Below are 20,842 nucleotides of genomic sequence, written 5' to 3'. Positions count from 1 at the left end.
GACATGAATGGATAAGCAAAACGTGGTATATACATATAATGGAAATTAGTCAGTCTTAAAAAGGAAGGAAATCTTATCACATGCTACAACATGGATGAATCTTGGGAACATTATGCCAAATGAAATAAGCCAGTCCAAAAACAAACGAACAAAAAAGGCAAATACTGCATGATTCTACATATATCTTTAGATACAGAGGTATCCAAAGTAGTCAAATTCATAGAAATGGAGAATGGGAATTACCAGGGGTTAGGAGGAAGGGGAATGGGGGAGTTATTGTTTAATAGGTATAGAGCTTCAGTTTTGCAAGATGAAGTTCTGGAGATCTATTGCACAACAAAGGGAATATACTTAATAGTACTGAAATGTACATTTAAAAATTGTTAAATGGTAAGTTTTATATGTGTTTTTACTATAATTAAAAAAAAATGGTCGGGACGCATAGATGGCTCAGTTGATTAAGCATCCGACTCTTGGTTTCAGTTCAGGTCATGGTCTTGTAGTTTGTAAGTTCAAGCCCCACATTGGGCTCCATGCTGACAGTGGGGAGCCTCCTTGGTTTCTCTTTCCCTCCCTCTCTCTCTCCCCTTCCTCTGCTCATGCTCTCTTCCTCTCTCTCTCTCTCTCTCAAAATGAATAAACAAGCTTAAAAAATTTAAAGTCAAAATGCTTAAAAAAAAAGTTAACATCAAATAGTCTGACCACTGACCAAAACTACAGTAAAAGTAGAGAACAGGCACACTGAAGTTAGAGATTTCCTAGGCCTGAACAAATCTTAAGGGATGGGTCATGAGGGATTGGTAAGAGCACAGAAAAAAAGAAGTTCCAAACAAGAGTCCTGGAAAAAGACAGAAGCTGGAATAAACATTGTATATCTTATAGAGAGTAAATTTTATATGTCCTTAACTGTGGTGTGTGTATGCATGTGTGTGGTTGTGTGTATACATGTGTACACGTGTATACAAGAGTGAGAAATCTGGTGCAGTTAAGAAGAGTTTACACTGACGAGTAGTGAGAACAAAGTAGAGCTAAGTAGGATGAGTTCTGATTGTAAAAGTTCTTAAAAACCACATGATACCATAGACTCCAGAAAGGCACTGTAAGTTCTTAAACAAGGATGTGTATAAGGTTTTTAGTAAAGCTGAAAGTTCCTACTAATCTCAATTGAAACAAGAGAAGCAAAAGAGAGTGACCTAGATTGTGTATGGGCCTGGGCTGGAGGGAATGAGGGAAGGATACCGCCCAGAGCTGGCTGCAGTAGCTGAAGGGAGAAATGAAATGAGAGGACACCAGAGGGGAAGTGACAATTCAAGGGAATAGAGGAGAGCCCCTACAGCTGCCTCCATTCTTATTCTTCAGGAGCTTTTGTTTTTCCAAACTTGCGAGGTCATATGTTTTGCTTAGAAGGAGCCTTAGAAAGGGGGCGCCTGTGTAGCTCAGTCGGGTAAGCGTCCAACTCCTGATTTCCGCAAAGGTCACGATTTCCGCAAAGTTCACGATCTCACAGTTTGTGAGTTCGAGTCCCACATAGGGCTCTGCACTGACAGCACGGGGCCTGTTCAAGATTCTCCCTCTCTCACCAAAGCATAAGAGACTCTTAAAAACTGAGAACAAACTGAGGGTTGAGGAGGGCACCTTTTGGGATGAGCACTGGGTATTGTATGGAAACCAATTTGACGATAAATTTCATATATTGAAAAAATAAAGATTCTCCCTCTCTCTCTGCCCCACCTCTGCTCTCACTCTCTCTCTCTCTCTCTCTCTCTCTCTCAAAAATAAACTTAAAAAAAAAAAGAGCCTTAGAAATTTCCTTTCAAGGGTTATACCATGAAATCCATATTTGAAGGTCAATACAATAGTCTCATGGGTTGGAGTGGGAATAATAAGGGTAGAGAGCCCCACTACCCAATCCCAGTGGCACCTGTCAAGTACAAAGGCCATATCTTGGAGCATAAGCCAAGAGCTTTTTCTTGAAGAAGATGGTGACTGCCCATGGTGAGGGCTGTGGTTTCAGAGTCAGAGAATGGAGTTCCATTCCCAGCTTCATTGCTGAGTCCATCTGTGCACCAGGGTGAATCACTTCCCTCCATAGTTCTCTCCTCTTTTGTGAAATGCAGGACATTTTTTTTCCACCTGCTTTCACGGAAGACAGAAAAGACAAAAAGAAAAAGAAATTTACACCAGGCACCTAATTTAAGCAAACAGGTAAGGACTGGGCTGAAGCAAAGCCCAGAACGTATGACAACGTGGGGGCTGGTTTTGACACACTTTGCTCTTGACATCAGAAGTCCATGGAGAGGACGTAAGTACTAAACAGTACAAACAAATGTTGCCCCAGAGGGTCTAGATTCTGGGAACATGAACTGGGAATCCCAACCAAAATTCCAGGTCTCCAAGTTCCCCTGAAGGAGTCATGAGGCTCATGCAGGAGGTGAATCACCACACCCAGGATCTGTCTTGGAGACCTAAACCACCAAATATGAGCCTCAGCAAAGGAAAGGACTCGATGCAAATAGATTGGGCACTGTAACTAGAATATAAGCTGTTCCCTTGGGTCCCGATGAGACCAAGAAACAATTTTGCCTAAGGATCTGGATGCTGTTCTAGTTCTGAGGTCAGTGGCAGGTCAAAGCCATAAAATTGGTCCCTGTGGAGTCCTATGGTCTCTGGTCTGGAAGACGATATGAATAAAAGAGCTCAGAAGATTGTGGGCCTGATGATATTGAATTTGTATTCTTCCCAAAGCCTGTATTATTTCTCAGTCCAACTCTCCGTAAGCAAAAGGCAGAGAGATGGGCAGCAGCTTGCCAGAGCTTGGAAGAAAGACCAGAAAGTACAGGGAGAAAGAAGGGTGGTGACTGCTCATCAGCGATGATGGTTTCTCTGCCACAGGGAAATGCCAACCCTCACAGTCAGGAGAGGTGCATGGGGAGTCCAGAGGGAGGAGCAGACCCTGGGAATCAGGAATGCTTGGAACACTGTATTCAAAAGAGATTTCACACACCCCTTCATATCCATTTGTTTGGCTGTTATCAAAAAAGTGGAAAATAATAAGTGTTGGCAAAGATGTGGAGAGATTAAAACCCTTGTGCATTGCTGGTTGGAATATAAAATGGTGCAGCCACTATGAAAAGTAGTTTGGCAGGTCCTCAAAAAGTTAAACATAGAATTACCATATGATTGAGCAATTCCATTCCTAGGTATATACCCAAAAGAATTGAAATCAGGGACTCAAAAAGAGACTTGTACACCATGTTCACAGCAGCATTATTCACAATAGGTGAAGTCAAAAGGTGAAGCAACCCAACTGTCCACCAACAGATAAATGGGAAAACAAAATGTGGCATATACATACAACGGAATATTATTCGGCCTTAAAAAGGAATCGGATTCTGATACACACTACAACATGAAGGAACTCTGAAAATTTTATGTTTAGTGAAATAAGCCAGACACAGATTGTATGATTCCACCTCTGTGAGGTATTTAAAATAGGCAAATTCATACAGACAGGAAGTTAAGAATAGAGGTTACCAGGGTTGAGGAGAGAGGGGATGGAGAGTCATTGGTTAATGGGTACAGAGTTTCTGTTTGTAATGTTGAAAAAGTTCTGAAAATGAATAGTGATGATGGTCATACAGCAAAGTAAATGTACTTGATGCCACTGAACTGTACACTTAAAATGGTTAAAAAAGTAAATATTATGCATAGTTTACCATAATAAGAATAAATGAAATTAAAATGGTACATTTTATGTTATGTATATTCTACTAAAAAAGAGGGGGGATCCCATAACACAGGGATCTACCAGGCACTGAGAGTAAGATTCAGAGAAATGGGACATGGGAAGGTGGCAGCAATGATATTCAGAGTCATGAGCTGAGATGGGGATGGGGACTTGGAGGGAGACAAAGAGCCCTGCCCATGAAGGAGAAGGATAAAGTGTGAGAGTCAGAGATGAAAGACAGAGAAGTTGACCAAAATGGAGCCCTATTAGGGAGTAGGGCTGAGTATGGAGAAAGAAATGGGGTTTGGCAGGTTTAATTTTCAAAATGAGTCTTAAGTCTGGGTCTTTTCTTTGGCAGGCACGTGGATTTCCATGTTTAACCACTGCAGGGCTTGTGGTAGATGCTTCTGGGACCTTCATCCACTCTGCAGTGGTCTGCTGGCTGTTGCCCTCTGAGGCTTCCTGTCTCCTTTTAGAGCTGACAGACACCACAGTGAGTCAGTCCTACCAAGACTTGACTCATTTTTGACCCAATTTTAGTAATCAAACACAATACTCTAGAATTTGGCACCATGGCTCAAAAGGTATGGTGGGTATATGGTTGCAAGATCCAGGCTCCAAGCTGCTTCCTGTTGCTATTCCATTTCTTTGTAAAGATTGAAGTGAGCTACATTTAAAATCAGAGAGACTCGAGTCTGAATTCTGTCTTGCCCCTTACTAGCTATGAGTCCTTGGGCAAATTACTTAAACCTCTGAAAGCCATGGTTTCTTCACTTGTCAAATGGAACTATGGAGCTGTGTAGCCTTGGTGGGGGGATTAGATGAGTTCATGTATGAAGAGCTTCTCAGCACTTTGCTTGTCACAAAGAAATTGCTCAGTGAGTTAAGGTTATTATTATTATCGCTACTATTAGTACCCTGAGGTCTTTGATTATCTAGGATTGCTTTGCCCCAAGGGCAATGGAACCTTATTCTGGAACTTCAGTAATCCAGACGCCTGTAACCCTGGATTTAGAGCAGGAAGACCTGAATCTGATCTGGGATCCTAAATTTATTAACTGTGTGACCTTGGGCATTTTCCATACTCTTGGTTTCCTCATTTATAAGATGGGGATGATTACATAGAGTTGTAAATTTCAAATTAAATACTATCTGTAAAGGCTTTATAAATAACAACAACAACAACCAAAAAGCATGGATGTATATAATGTACTCAGAATCAGAAGCAAGCCTATTTCAGGGCCAAGGTTAGGGTCAAGATGGGAATCAAGGGTGGGATTTGCATGAGGGCTATAAAAAACAATTATGATAAGGGCACCTGGGTGGCGGCTGACTCTTGATTTTAGCTCAGGTCATGATTTCACGGTTTGTGAGGCAGAGCCCCAAGTAAGCTCTGCATCAGCAGCACGGAGTCTGCTTGAGATTCTCTCTCTCCCTTTCTCTCTGCCCCTTCTCCCCCATCCTCAAAATAGATAAAGAAACTTAAAATAAAAACAAACTGATCAAGATGAGTGTTGGCCTTAGGGGTCAAAATAAACTTTTGGGCTAAAATAGGGAGGGAGTCATGAGCAGGATCACAGTAGGGAGTTGGGTGGAGTTTTTAGTTTGGGCTAGGAATTCAGGCCGGATGGTGCACTCTGTCTGAGCCCTGAGGGATACAGCAGTTCTGTGCAGTGACTCAGAGGCGGCTGCACTACCTGGGATAAGGCACTAATCCAGAGAATTTGGTTTGGGGGAAAGTAGAATGCAGGACTTAACAAATCCCGAGAGACTTATAGAAGAGTAGGCCTTTAGGCAGATAGTCAACTGCAGTAGTTCAGTGACCTCATCTCCTTCATCCTTCTCCCCCTAATGAGCTGTCATATTAAGTACCATCCCATCTCCAGGCGTGTCCTGCACAGCGCTGGTCCTCACGGCTCTCATCATCCCTCCACATCTTCCATCATCCACCACCTACCTACCCATCATCATCCATTCAACAAAGATTTATTGGATACTCACTATGTGTCCAGCGCTTTGCCAGATCCTGAGGATGCAATAATGATGAAGGCAAGAATGTTGTCTGTCCTCATGGAGCTCAGTCTAGACGGAGAGGCAGATAATGCAGTTGAAATTTCAATCTTCTATATTTGTGTGTGTTAGTGAGTGGAGGCAGGTTCTAAAATCAGTTCAAAGGCAGGGATTGCAAAATTATTCTTTTTTTGAGTTTATTTATTTATTTTGAGAGAGAGAGCAAGAGAGTGAGCAAGCATGAGCAGGGGAGGGGCAGAGAAAGAGAGGGAGAGAGAGAATCCCAAGCAGGCTATTCACTGTTAACTCAAAGCCGGACAGGGGGCTCGAACTCACAAACCATGAGTTCATGACCTGACTCGAAATCAAGAGTTGGACACTTAACGGACTGAGCCACCTAGACGCCCCAAAGATTGCAAAATTACTCCTGAAAATATGTTAAGTCACCAGGACTTTGGCATTTAGAAGCACAAAAACCAAGAAATAACAGCTATTTCTCTTAGCATTTCAGGTATCACCTGAGACAGTAGCCGTCCAGATCTGGCTTTGAGGGAAGAGCATGCTTTAAATAAAGGAATTTCTTTGTTTCTTTCTCTTTCAGTTGAGTGTGTATAGTCGGGTTTGCATAAGATAACTGCATTAATGAGGGAACTCCAGTGTAAATACAAATTATACCAATATATATGTAATTATTATAAATATGTTAAGGAGGAATACAGTGCACTGTGACAATGTATAGTAGAGGGACATAACCCTCGTAAGGGACTGAATGATATGGAAGGTTCCACTGAGGAGGTGACACTTAGTCTTAGTCCTAGAAGATGAATATGAGTTAGCCTGTCATAAAGGAAAAAAAAGAACTTTTCAGGCAGGGATATTGACGTGAGGCAGAAAGGAGCTTCATGCGTCTTAGAAACTGAAAGCCAATTAGGTTGATGTTAGATAAGAAAGGGCCTCCCCAAGCCAGTCCACAAAGTGAAGACCTACTCTACACGCTCAGAAGCAGAGAGGGAAGATGGTCTGAAATTCAGAGAATTAAATAATTCAGAGTACAGGGCTAGAGAAACAGAAGAAATCAGTCAACATCTTTTGGAATCACTGGGCTAGCTGCCCTGTGAGATGCAAAGAAGACTAAGAAGTTATTGGAAACAGAGTCAGTGGGACTCACAGCTATAACTAGATATACACCAGGGGTGACAAACGCCAACACCCCAGAGGCTAAGTAGGTAACATAAAGAGTAAAGCAGGCTGAGTGTAGGACAACGTGGGGAAGGGAGTGTAACGACTATGGCAGACAGGAGAGCTCTTATCTTGTTTAAAGGGGCACCTGCCATCGAGCTCCTGCCAATTGTTGCCAAGTGAGAACTGAGGAGCAGTTTTGCTAAATCTTCCATATTGGGGCAGATGCTGTCAGTTCCAGCGTCTTCTGGATTTGGGAGCCCACTCTTCTCTGCTGTACAACAGGCTAGATGTTCCTTATGCATTAACACCACCATTGTCCCTTCTCCCCCACGCTGTAGCAGCTCCCAGCCAATAACTGCTGGTTTTGGTGGATAAATATGCTAATGCCTTTGCCTCTCAGGTGAGACAACTGTGAGACGCGTGTTCTACACTGGTTCCCCGAATGCCCCAGCATAAGTAAGCTTCAGATGCCCATATGGTAACTTCCTTGGTAACCTTGCCCTTCTACCATCCCTTCCCTGTCTGACTCCCTCACTCCCTAACTGGAGTTTCCTAGGATCACCTTCCAAATAAACTACTTGCAACTGAAGACTTGTTCTGGGAGAAACCTACGTAGGACACAAAATGTTAAGAAATGTCTGAAATCTGGATTTTTTTAATGTTAAAACTTTCCAATTGAAATTATGCAAGTCAACAAAAAAACAGGTTTAAGGGCTGGATTTGGCCAACAGACCATCAGTTTAGGATTCCTGACATTAACTAAGACTTAATCTTTCTTATAGCAATCACCCAGGAAAGGAATACACATGTCAAGAAAAAGTGCTTAAGGAAGTCTGATGAGAAAATTCTAAGAGTGAGACTAGTGCTGTGGGAAAATGACTGCTTAAAATATGGGGAATTAGGGAGGCTTCAGCAATAATGAATGCTACTGCGAGGTTGGCAGCTCCTGCCCATGGTTCCCTGCTGCAAGCCCCCTCGCAGCTAGCAGTTATGGCTCCCACCTGAGTTACACGAACGTCCTATGCGAAGTCTCAGAGCAGAGGCAGGCCCAGCAGCTGCCTGTACCAAACTGGTTCCGCAGCAAGAGTGGCAAGCCAGGACCTGCAGCTGCAGGGTCCTCAGAGTGAGACTCTCTTGGTTCCCAGTCAGCAACCCTTCCGAAAACTGCAAGACAGCTGCTGTTCTGCATGACCTGAGCCCAGTTCACCTGGCCTCTTGGTGCAAAGAGGGGCCCCCAGAGTATGTGTTTGAGGAGTCAGTGGGGGGTGGGGAGAGCTGTGAGTCCCCCTCCCCACACTGGCACCTCTAGCCAAGCCAACTTTCTAGTAGTCATCCAATTCAGCCACCTAAAGTGCTGACAGGAGGCACTGTCATCCTCTGCTGCATAGAGGAAGACACACCAGGCCCTGGAGGGTAGAGGGCTGCACCTGGCTGGGATGCCCAGACAGGCCCACGGGTGACAGGCAACGCCTTATGCCCCAAGCCATCTCCAGCAGTGTTTGCAGAGCCTGTGCTATTTTAGGTTCCTTTGTCATCACTGCAGGCAAACTGGACTGGAGGAGTCTGATTAGAAGAGAAAGAACCGGTTTAACAGAGCTGGGCTGGTGGAGGTTGCTTCCCTGAGTTGGCACCATAGCACCAGGCAGAAAAGCTTCTTCTGAGGCCCAGGACTGGGTTAGGATTCCAGCACTGGCTTCAGAGGTACTTGTCTGACGAAATAGGCAAAGAGGAGGACCTTGAGTTTCAAGGGCTAGCAGCTATCATTCCCATCTTGGGAATAACCATGACAATTAACAATATCTGCTTAAAAATGTACTTTAGAGTATATACATTACCTTCATAGATGTGATCTTATTTGATCCTTACTGCAGTCCTATGGACAAGCAGGTCTTACCCATCCTACCTTAAATAGAAGGAATCTGAGACTCACAAAAGTCAAAGTAAGTGACCTGCCCAAGATCACAGTCTTAAGAAAGTGACAATGGTGGGGCCTGAATCAATCACAGAAAGGGGTTTGGGAACCTAGATTTGCACATCTAGAGGTCTTCATAGGAAGAGAGGAACTCAGGGAAAGTGGGAGAGCCTTGGCCTTCTGCAGGTGGCCCCAGGAAATGTGGCACTTCATGGATCAGTGGCTGAGAAACAGACCCATCCACAGAACCTGTTGGTGGTCTACACTATAGGGCAATCACAGCAGGCCTCAGGGCAGCTTCCTCTCCTCTCCTAGCTGGTGGGTGCGAAGGGTTTTTCTGTTCCCCTTATGCCGCCCCCTGAGTCAGCTCTCTGGCATTGCCCTGGCATGTCCTGGGCCCCACGCCCAGGCAGTAAGGAGGTGCTGGCACACTGCCTGGGGAATGCTGCTGTCTTAACTCAAGCCAAGTCCTAGTTACGACCCCTTCCCAGAGGCAGCCCAACAATGGCCACATGGGGAGATTTGACTTGTAGGCATGGGCGAGTCTTCCTCACCCCTTGGACTTCCTGGCATAGGTGGCATTGGGCATACACCTTTACCTAAGGTCCACAGTCTCAAAGGGGATTCAGGGACCAAATACATTTTGTAGACTGGCTGAGCCAGGCTGCTACCCCACAGCCCTGCTTGGGTTTCTGGTCACATCCAAATAGCTAGGGAGGGAGTTGCTTTTGGACAGAAAAGGGGAAAACAGAGCCAAGACTCCAGCCTGAAGCTGCCTCAGCTGTTTCTGGGGCTCTGACTCAGAAGCTGCTTCTCAGGAATGTTGAGCACATGGGCCTCTGAGCCCCTTGTCCAGGCACAAGGGAATGAACAAGGAACAGCTGGGGTGTGGGGGATGTCTTACCCTCCCCTCTGTTCTCTGAGGATATCTCTCCCAGAGAAACCCCACTGGAATAGATTGAAGGCTCATCCTGGAAGGTCTTGGTCACCTTGTCCAGGAAGGAAGTCTCCTCAGACCACATCAGCCCCAGGGATAGCCCCCAGGGATGAGTGTCTGTGGCTACCAATTTGCACTTGTCAAAATGCTGCATTGCATGGGTGTCTGTCTTTACCTCTCTAGTTATATTCTTTCTCTAACTGTTGTAATTTCCTTGACTTAATGTTTCTGGATAAAAAGGGGTACCCTAAACAGAACATTCATTTGGTAAATACATTGATTGACAAATCATCTGAGAAAAAGGAGCAAAGAAAAGAAAGAGGCAAAGAGAAATCAGTGAGAAAACCAGCAGTCTGGGTCACACCCCAAAATCTGGGGAACTTTTCCTTCCTAAGCAAAGCTCCCAGGCCACTTGGAGAAAGGAGAGAAAAAAAGCTGTGGAGAGGTGGCTTGGCACTTCCTTTCCCCCAGCACCCACCCCAACCCCAGACACCCTCAGATCTCCCAGGAGCCACTGGGAACCGTTCCACCTTGAGAGAGGAGGGGACTCCACAGTGATTCTCCAAATGTGGACAAAGGTTCTTATCTCTGTCTCTCATCTTTATTTCATTTCTCTAAAGCAGGTAGATACCCCATGGGATAACCTACTTTGAAATGAGACCCAAGGAGAGCTAACTAACCTTGGAACAGAAATCATGTTAGCAGTTTATCACACAATACAATATTTTTAGGCTTGTCTGCATACCTCCTTAGATCATAAGAGCTGGGATCATAAGAGTCTGTTTTGTTGACCAAACTAGTCCCAGGGTCTAGCATGCTACGTGGTACACAGCAGGCGCTCAGTAGTGTGCTCCATGCATGTTTCTTTATTTGGCTAATTGAGGGGCATCTGGAAACTGCCAGCATACTCCTGCTATCTAGCTGCCATCAGCAGCTTTTATTCTGGAGCTAACTCATTCCAGGTCCTGGAATCTGATGGTCTATTGGAAGAAACTGACGCCAGGTACACTGATAGGCTGTCTCTGGGGCTTTGGGCTCTAGGACAGACTTGGTATTGGAAATGACTCCTGGGGTGGGGTCTGCTGAGTAATCCACAGCCCTGATGTCTCTCTAAACCCAGGCCTACTGCGGCCCCTAGTGGACAAGCAGAATCACTACCCTTTTGGGGTGGAGGTCCAGCTCCCTCACCTCTTTGAAACCAGGAGCTTCAGGTTCTCCATCCTTGGACTCAGGGTCAAGAGTATACACCATGGCACCATCAGCAAGATAATGAACCATATCACAGCAATAGACAAGAGACATCAAACACGCCAATCCATTAAAAAGCACCCATTATGTACAGTACATAGTACTCTGATAAAAGCATGAGGAGGGGGAAGAAGGAGATACAGGAATAAGCAAGGACTCTGCCCTTAAGAAACCTATGCTCTAAGAAGGCAAAACTAAAATTTAAAGTAAGCAAACAGTGAGCCTGTTATCAGGTGCCAAACATTTCAAGAGCTGAATTCAGAGATTTAGCTTAACCTCTCTGTGCCTCAGTTTTCCCATCTGTAAAACAGGGATATAAAATTTACCTTGCAGAGTTACATGAAGTTTATAATAAGATGATGAGGAGAAAATATGGTGTTATTGTTCTTGCTCTTATTCAAGTAATCTACGTTCATCATAAAAAACTTAGCACATTTAAGGAAGAGTAAAATGTTCACACTGATATCATGATCAGAGTACTATTAATCCAATGATATACATTCTTAATGTGTTAAGCATGTCTACAGAAGCAGGGGCATTCTGTGAGTGATATGAAATCACAAGATTGGCTAGAATTGGCTAAGAAGTTATACATAAGCATTCATACATAATTCTGAAGGAAACAGCATTTCAGCCAAGATGTGACCTACTGAAAGCGATATTATTCCCTGCAGATTTCTGCACATATGTTCATCTTATCAGAGGGACATTACTTCATTACCCTACATTAAACAGCAACCTCCATCCCCTTCCCCTACTTTGATTTCCTTTGTAGTATTTATCGCCACCTGACATATTAAATATTTATTTGTTTATAGGTTGTCCCTCTCACAAGAAGGTAGGCTTCCTGAGGGCAAGGATAGCCCCTATTGTGTTCACTGCTCTACCCCCCCAGCACTGGGAAAAGAAAGGAAGAGAAAAGAAAGAAAGAGAAAGAAAGAAAGTTGAAATATAAAATGAAGTTGACAAATGAAGTTGAACAGACAAAGTTACTGAAGTAACTCTGGAGGGTGAGGTAAGCCAAGTCTAGGGTGGTGGGAGGGAAATGCAGAAGAAGGAATAGACACAAAGACATTTAAAGGGTGAAATATACTGGTGCTGGTTCCTGATGACACACAGGATGAAAATAATAATAACTACCATTTATTTAGCATCAGGAATTGAGCCATTAACCTACAAATATTATCATTAAATTGTTATAAGGACCCTATAGTGAAAATTATGACATCTTTATTTTACCAAGAAGGAGCATGAAGCTCAGGGACTTTGAGAAACTTGCCCAAGGTCACACAACTAGTAAGTGGCAGAATCCACACCCACATCTGCCTCTAAGTGAGATAAGGGATGAGTCAAAGTTGACTCCAAGATTCTGAACATAGGTCATTGGCAGGATAGTCATGTCACTGTCACAGCCAAAGGAACTGGAGAGAAAAACTGGTCAAGGCAAGAGAAGTAATTATAATAATTAATATTTACTGAGCTCTTAATATGAAAGGCACTGTTTTACTTTTCTCATGTACAAATAATGTACTCCTCATAAAACCCTGTGAGGTGAGTTCTATCATCATCCCTATTTTGCAGATGAGAAAGCTGAGGCAGAGAGAAGTCACAAAATGCACAGACTCCCATAGTTAGTAAGAGGAGGAGCCAGGATTTATTTGGCTTTATTGTTCTTAACCACTATGTTATACTCTCTCTCAATCTGATTAGTTTGGCTATGGATCATGTTAAATTTGAGGGGACAGCAAGACATTCAAGTGGAATCATCTGGTAAGTAATCATCTCTAGCCCAGATCTGGGATCTAAGACCCTCTGGAGTTGGTCTGGTCAGACAGTTGGACATTGGTCCTTCCTGAGGCCTAGCCTGCCTGGCCCAGAGCCAGATACTATTTACATCTTGCTGGTCCCCAGATTTATGTTCTTTTCCTCCACTCCACCCTCCCCTCCAGCTCACCTGACCACCCAGTTTCCCAAACACCTGCCAAGCACTCAGTATCTCAGAGTCTGATTCACACTCTCTTTTTTACTAGCAATGACCCCTCACCTACAACTCCATTTGCCAACATCCTTCCTTTCCTTTTAGCTCATCCAGTTTTTCCAATTGTTCCAACTGATCTGATTGCTCCCCCATTAAAATCCCATAGTACTTTGCTTTTTACCCCCCATGCATTTATTATTGAGTAACTACGATGCCCCAGGCACTTTAGAGGATACAAGATAAACATAAACAGACACAGACCCTACCCTCGTGAAGTCTGTAGTCACACAAACACATGTAAGATTACACTTGGGACAAGCGCTTTGAAGAAGTGGTGGATGGAACTTTGCGGCTGCCATTCAGGGATCTGATGTAGTCAAAAGGCCAGGGAAAGGTACTTGGAGAAAGTGGCACCTGAACAGAGAACTGGAGGTTAGGCAAGGGAAGGGAAATGTGATGCAGGTAGCCATTTGTACTATGGTACTTATCTTTTGTTGTATCATTGTTTTATTATCGTGCTTATCTTCTTGCCTCCAGTGAGTAAAGCTCCTTTGAGGCAGGGCCTATTTCTGGCCCATCTTTTTGTCCCCTATAAGAGTTAGCACTGACGCCTACCTAGGGCTGTAAGACTATTGTCTAAATGGACTGAGGGGATATTGGCTGTCCCAGAACCCCTCAGCAGAACTGAGGACATTGGCTGTGTGCAGAACCCCTCAGCACAACATCCCCAAAACCTCAGGGGCACTAAGAGGTCACCCTGAGCCCCCCTTCACCGCCCTCTATTGTGGTAAATAAGGAACAGCATCATCTCCAGCTTCAGGCCCATTTTTATGTCCACTCTTGATGAAGGTATCTTCTGGCATTGAGCTGGGGTTTCAGGTCTCATGCCTTTGTGAGCATGATGGCAGCCTGCCCCTGAGAACTACCTGTGACCCACAGCTTGGAAGGAGCACCAGGGTAGTTGTACCAGGACAGTGGGGTTTACTGGGGTCTCCAGATCCTGTTAACCTACTGCTTCCCACTTGCCCTTTTGTTCCTGCCACACAGTCCTTCTTTCCACTCCTCCAATATACCGTGACCAATTTTGTTTCAGCCTTTTGCTGCAGTTCCTTCCACCAGGTATGCTTCTGCCCCACGTCTTCAAATGACTGCCTCTTTATCCTTTAGGTCTCCCTTAAAAGTCCCTTTCCAAGAGTATCCATGTTTGAGTACCTCAGTTAAAGAAATTCTCCATTCCTCCCTCACTCTATCCCATTGCTTTATTTTATTTTCTCTGTGGAACTTACTCCAGTCTAAAGGGACCACTTTCTAGGCTAATTGCTTGCCAACAGTACAGACTGCATTACAGTCCATACAGGACTACATTACAGTCCAATGTAAGTTCCATGAGGGCAAGAATTTTGTCAGATTGTTCTCTTAGGTTCCCAAGTGACTGGAACAGAATAGTGAGCAACAAGACTAAAGAAATGAATGAATGAATGAATGAATGAATGAGTGTCTCCTCTGAGTAAGTATCTGGATTCAGGACTAGGATTAGATTGGGACAAATCCACCTTGGGTTTAAGATTCCAATCTGGATCCCATTGCTAGTATGATCATATCTATATTGAATCCTGCATGCCATTTACTTCTTTCTCTTCCACCTCAATACCCACTTTTTTTTCACTTCTCTTCAGTCACATCATCCCCTACAACATATTAGTTGTTTGCTCCTAGGCAAGCTACTTTCCTTTTCTTTCTCCCTCTCTTCCTCCCTTCCTTCTTCCCTCCCTCTCTCCTTCCTTCCTTGTTTTCTTTCTAAGTAATGTCTACACCCAACATGGGGCTTGAACTCAAGACCCCAAGATCAAGAGTCAGATGCTCTACCAACTGAGCCAGCCAGGTGCCCCTACTTTGCTTTTCTAAACTCCAGTTTCCTCTTCTGTAAAATGGGGCTGATGGCCCGGCCCCTACACTCATAGTGTGGTGGTGAGGGTTACATGGAATAGCATAGGTTAGAGTACCTAGTGCCTATGACTTTCTGGTAGCAAGCTCTCCCTAAAGGTTAACTACAATTATGGTTTTATTATTGTCACCACACCTCTCTTTCTCATTCATAGGCCTCTGGCTCTCCATCCCCTCCCTCTAGCATCCTGTGTGCCTCAGGTCTGCCCACCAGGGGGCCCCACATGCCACTCTTCCAGCCCTGACCATCCATCCCCAATGGTGCAGGCAGCTGACCCCTTATCTCAGTATCTCCCTTCTGTCTCTGATAACAGCTTTGTCACCTCTCCTCTGGTGCTCCCTCTTCATCCTAAATGTCTCAGTTTCCTGCCCCCAATACTCCATTCATTCTACAAATAGTTACTGAGCACCTACTGTATGCCAGGCTTTGTGCTCTGTGTTAAGGATACGAGGAGAAAGATCAGGTACCCTCTATCTTCAAGGAATGCATAGTCTCTAGGAGGATGGTGGAGGGGTGAGAGAGAGCCCTGACCTGGACTGGGGGTGGGAAGGCAGAAGGAAATCAGATTGTCCTTTGGAATCAGCCCTCTAGCTGGGAAATGGAAGGGAGTTCCTTCCTGCCAGTCCCTCAGCCCCTCACTCCAAATACTACAGCTCCTCACATTATATATATCACATCCCCTCCAAAATCTCATCCCCTGTGGCCAATCCTTCAGAGCTCAGCCCCTCACCTTACATTCCTCAGGTCCTCTGTTAAGAAATACTGTAGTCGTTGGTTAAATCTGTGGTTCCTAACCCTTTTTTCAGTTCTTAGACACAGCAGGGATGGGAAAACACTCCTACTAAGGACGATTGCTATCAGGAGTAGTTACTGAGGTTGGTTGCAACTACTCTGTGCATTGTTGTGATTTGATGTGTCTTCCAGAGGAGAGAGGGGCATCCCTCACCAGGCCCCCTAGTTTAGGAACTGTTTATTTAAATGTTTTCATTTGTCTTTCTCCCTCTTTCTTATCCCCATTTTCATATGTTGTCACTAGGTTCAAATACCTCACCACTAATAATTTTCTCAGAGTCCTTGGAGAGAGACCATGACCTCATCACCCCTAATTCTCCAAAACTAGCCATAGAATCTTAGAGTTGGAGGGGACTTCGGAAGCCACTGGTCCAGTGAGTTTCAAACTTCTTTCAGGGACGTCTTTAAGCCAGGGACTCTTCTTCAACAAAACCTTACATTGAACCTCAATATATATGTTGAGTAGCTGCTGTGGCATGACCATGTAACCTGTACATTTCTGTGGAATATGGATTGAAAACTCCTCATGGGCACAAGGCTAAATTCTCTCCAAATTTATTTTACAACATCCCCCAACAAGTAGGTAACTATTGTTTGTTTCCAAAAGTGTCATCCCCCTTGCATTTAAACACCTCACTTTCAACTGCCCCATTTTCCTCAGGTCTGAAGAATAAGTACCTTTCTACTCTAAAATTGCATTCCAAAATTAGGAAGGGAGGCTTCTCTCATTCAGGGAGCAAGTCCCATGGTGCAATTTTTGGAGCCTTGAAAGAGAAAGAGCAGAGGAATGACAGAGGGTCCCACCCAGTGGAACCCCTCTGGTGATTATCAGGGCATCAATTTCCTGTGTAATTCCCTGTTCCCCATGCTGTGGGCACAGCCTGAGTGCTGGTGCTGCCCAGGGGACTTGCTGCAACCAGAACAGCACAGCTCGAGGACCCCATGAGGTTGCCATAGATACTGATGCGCAGGGAGCTGGTGAACTCGTTATTATTTATATGCATCTTCCTCCTAATTTCTGTGGGGTAGCTGGAGGTTGCGTAGGTATTACAGCAATGGGAATCAGGAGGGTGTGTATGAGGGTGTGTATTTGTGTGTGCACACAAAGGTGTCTATAGGCTCCGAATTGCCACTCTGGCCACGTCAGAGTCTGACTTGTTGACAGAAGTAGTGAGAGAAGGAGGAGTGAGAGAAACATAGAAAGGAAAAAGGAGAGAATGATTTGAGTTTTGTTTTGATTGTGAAGTCTAATTTTCCACTTTATTTGGATGTTTCTCAAAATGAGAGGCAGTGCCAAGCACATAGTAGGCAGTTGATAAACATTTGTTGAAAGATAGCTAGTTCCCCTTACACAGTACTGTGAGTCATCCCCAAGGCTTCCCCCCACTATTTTTTTCATCACTCTTCCTTTTACCCAGAGGTTCACTGCAAAGTGCTTTATATGGTTACCCTCAAATATCCAGGGTAGAACCCTCATCCTCAGTGGAGAAGATAGCCCCCCCCTCACAGTAGGTACCTGGCAGTTGTAGTGCTGTTTTAACATTTTTTCCTGGGATACCCTAGGGGACTTTCCAGTAGCCCTAGTCTGTGCTTGTTCAGATCTCCCTCCATCTTCTCACTCCACCTTATATTAATGAATATTAAGTTTCAACATGAGGAGGTCGGGAACCAAGTTGTCCTGAGGGCTCGGGAAGGGCATATTGATGATTAATATGCAGCCCCTATTTCTGGAGTGCAGACTAGCTGTCACTTCTGCATTTAAGGTAGATGACAGAAAGTCGGGACTGTTTGTCATCCCCATATATAATCTCATTGCATTGCCCTGCCCAAGTCCCACGCTGGGACTTGGAACCTGGCTTTCACCCCAGTGCTTTGAGATAGGAAGTGGCCTTACTCCCTAGCGCCTTACTTCCTGTTGCCCTGCGGAGGGGTGGAGCATGGTGTACTGTCACCTCAGCCCTTTCCTCTGGCCCTCTCTGACCCCTTCCTAGACAATCTGTTAATGCTTTTCCTCTCCTATTCCTTAAATCGCCCCCACTGGGCAGTCTGGCTCTCCTTAGCTCCCAGGGCTGTTGCTTAAGGACAGGAGGGGAGCCCTCCCTGGGAGATTTGCTCCACCCACCCCTCAGGGAGGCAGCCAGGGAGGCTGGAAAGCCTCTCAGCCTCTCAGCTGCCTTCTCTGTGAGCCAGCCTGCTGACAATGGAGGCCTGACTCCCAGTGGGCGTCCTGCTGTAATCAAGACTGAGCTGCAGCAGTTGGCCCAACTCCATCCTGCCCAGTTGGGGCTGGCCCGGGACTTGGGGTACACTTGCCCAGGGAGGGCAGGTCGGGAACCTGCCCAGCGTGTTTCTCCTCCACTGAGACAGTTATGTGCCTCAGTCCTACCATTCCTCTGACAGTGGGGACAGAGGAAGGAATGGTAGCTCCCTCCCCCTACCACAGCCCTAAGTAGTCCTTTCATTCCACAAATATTTCCTGAGGGTCTGGGGCTAAGTACACAATGATGAACAGAGGAGGCAGGGGCCCTGCCCTATTGGAGCCTACAATTTAGTGGGAAGACAAATATTAAATAATAATAGCTACCTCTGTTCTAATTAGGTGCCAGGAGCTCTTCAAAGTACTTTATGTGATTTAGCCCATTTAATACTCACAACCCTGCGAGGTAGATACTATTATTCTTCTCAGTTTTCAGATAAGGTACTGAAGCACAGAAAGATTAAGTGACTTGACCAACATCACACAGCTGGTCAATGAATTGCCCATACATCCAAGCAGGCAGTCTGACATCAGAATTCACTCTTTAGACAACCACATTCTAGCTCTACTGCCTCTCATAGCAGTAAATATATCATTACAAATTGTGATGGGTGCCATAAAATAAAAATACAGGGTGTGCTGAAAGAAAATGGGGATATTTTCTCCTTCCTTCCACTTGCTCTTCCAGCCCACAACTGCACAAAACGTTTCTAATCATTCCCACTTCATCCCTGCCGTTACTAGCCTGAGAGAGAACACTGTCTTATCTCCAAGGTTGGAGTGCAGGAAGGCAAAGTTCCACCTGCATCCTTGGCTCTGGCCTGGTCTCCCTGAACAAACCGTGCCTGAAGGGTTTTATCTAATAATGGCCCTGATGCTTACACAAGTCTAGACTATCAGCTTCCAGAGGGAAGGCTGCTGAAAGCACTGGCTCTGCACAGGCTGGGGGCGCCGCCCGCGTGTGCAGTCTGACGCCGACTTTTTGACCTTGGCCTCTTCTCCACGTCGTATGAGCCGGTCTGGGGGCTAAAGACTGCTAGAAAACTCGGTGGTCCAGACCGGTACATATTCCCAAAACACACACATAGCACGCACATTCCGAGCCCTTGCAGGGTCTGCCCTGGGACAAACCCACAGGTCGCGAGGCTTTCGGCTCCCTCGGGGTGGCCCGGGGCTGGGACCCCCGCTCCTCTCTGCTCCCCTCTGCTCCCCTGAGCGCGCGGCCAGACCCGGGCGGCTCCCGGGGCGGGGCGGAGCCGGCGACAGAAGGCCCCTCCCCGGAGGCGGTCCGGGGGCCGAGCGGGGGGCCGGCCGGACTGGGGGCGGGGCAGGCGGGCGGGCGCGGGGGTGTCCCTCCCTCCCTCGCTCTCCCCGGTAAAGTCTCGCGGTGCTGCCGGGCTCAGCCCCGTCTCCTCCTCTTGCTCCCTCAGCCGGGCGGCGGTGACTGTGCACCGACGTCGGCGCGGGCTGCACCGCCGCGTCCGCCCGCCCGCCAGCATGGCCACCACAGCCACCTGCACCCGCTTCACCGACGACTACCAGCTCTTCGAGGAGCTCGGCAAGTACGGCCCTCACTCCGCCCGCCGCGGCCCCCCACCCTGTCCCCGCCGCCCGGGCGCTATGCGGCTCCTCGCCCCGCCCCCCGGCCCTGCACCGGCCGCTGCAGCGCCCCCTCGGCCCGCCCCACCCCCAGCCTTTCCCGCCTGCCGCCTCCGGGGCCCCCTCGTCCCCAGCTCTCTGCCCCGCAGCCCCCTCCGCGCCCTGCAGCAGCTGCCCAGGCTGCTGCACACCGCGCTGTCGCGGGGACTGCAGCCCCCGGACCGCTCCTCGGAGCCCTCCAGCCCCGCCCCTCCCTCATCCATCAGGCGCCCCCCATTCTGACCCCGCCTGCTCGCCGCGCCCCCTCCTCACCCTACTCAGGAGCTCACTCAGCACCCTGTCTCAGGTCCCACGCGCCTGGCACTCAGGACCCTCCCTGGCCCTGCGGCTCCAACCCCGCTGCGGTGCCTGAGTGTGGGGGGGATGTTTGGTGCCCGGCCCCGCCCCCCGCTAGTGATGCTTCCAGGATCCCAGCCCCGCTTCTGGGCAGTGCTGCAGCACCCCCTTATCCCCTCCCCCTATGCCTGCAGTGGTCCCGGGAGCCGCGCGCCGCAGCCGCAGCATCCCCCTCCCCTCTGCACTGAGCTGGCCGCTGCAGCAGCCCCGGCCCCCCCCACCCCCACCCGCGGCGCCGAGCCCGGCCACTGCAGCCCCCGCCCTGCCCGCCCCCCTAGACGTTTCCAGAGCTAGAGAGTGCGAGCTCCCATTTGGGGGGAAAGTAGTGGAAAATATCATAGGGTTGGGGAGCTATTGATGTCTGAGATCCTCTCTTTCCGTGCTGTCAGTTGAGCCCGGGTGCAGTGGGATGAAGCCAGTTGTGGGGGCTCACTTTCCTCATCTTCCCCCATGATTGAGGGAGATTTCCCTCTCCGGATTATACCTTCTGTCTAATCTTCCCTTCCCCTACCCTCAACTATTCCCGCTGAGGGAAGGGCAGGGTCTCTGTCCCTTCTCCTGGTTCTCCTGGTTGGGACTGCAGAGCTGTCTGTGAGATGCAGCAGGTGTGTGTTTTAAGCATTGCCCACCAGCTCCTGATGTACAGCCTGAGGTTGGGGTGTTGCTTTGTCCAGTGACTAGATGTGGGAGTGGGATGTGGTGGTCCTCCATCACATCTGTTCAGTGTCATGCAGTGGCCTCATCCTTCTGCCCCACGTTGGATGGCGATGGTCACTATGCTGGTGTGTGTGATTTTGACTAAAGGGATGGTAATGCGATCATCGCTGTTCTCAGACCCGAAGCGTGTCTGTGTCACTGT

The 20,842-nt window shown here is 47.0% G+C and overlaps 1 protein-coding gene across 7 annotated transcripts in view; it reads left to right on the top strand.

The window, feature by feature from the left end:
* CAMK2G (calcium/calmodulin dependent protein kinase II gamma) overlaps positions 1-20,842 on the top strand; it is a 122,648-nt gene that overhangs the window by 47,311 nt on the left and 54,495 nt on the right. For 6 of the 7 annotated variants that reach the window (XM_086680026.1, XM_086680025.1, XM_086680028.1 and 3 more), the window contains one exon: positions 19,419-19,550. In XM_086680026.1, the coding sequence (XP_086536152.1) occupies positions 19,419-19,550 (132 nt within the window). Of the gene's footprint in view, positions 1-19,418; positions 19,551-20,842 lie in introns of those variants that run through there. The other variant, XM_086680031.1, reaches the window with a different exon arrangement.

Source organism: Puma concolor, chromosome D2, assembly GCF_028749965.1.
Source record: "Puma concolor isolate L17-30 chromosome D2, mPumCon1.1.hap2, whole genome shotgun sequence".
In the NCBI taxonomy this organism is placed as follows: Eukaryota; Metazoa; Chordata; class Mammalia; order Carnivora; family Felidae; genus Puma; species Puma concolor.
This window is presented reverse-complemented; position numbering and strand designations above follow the sequence as displayed.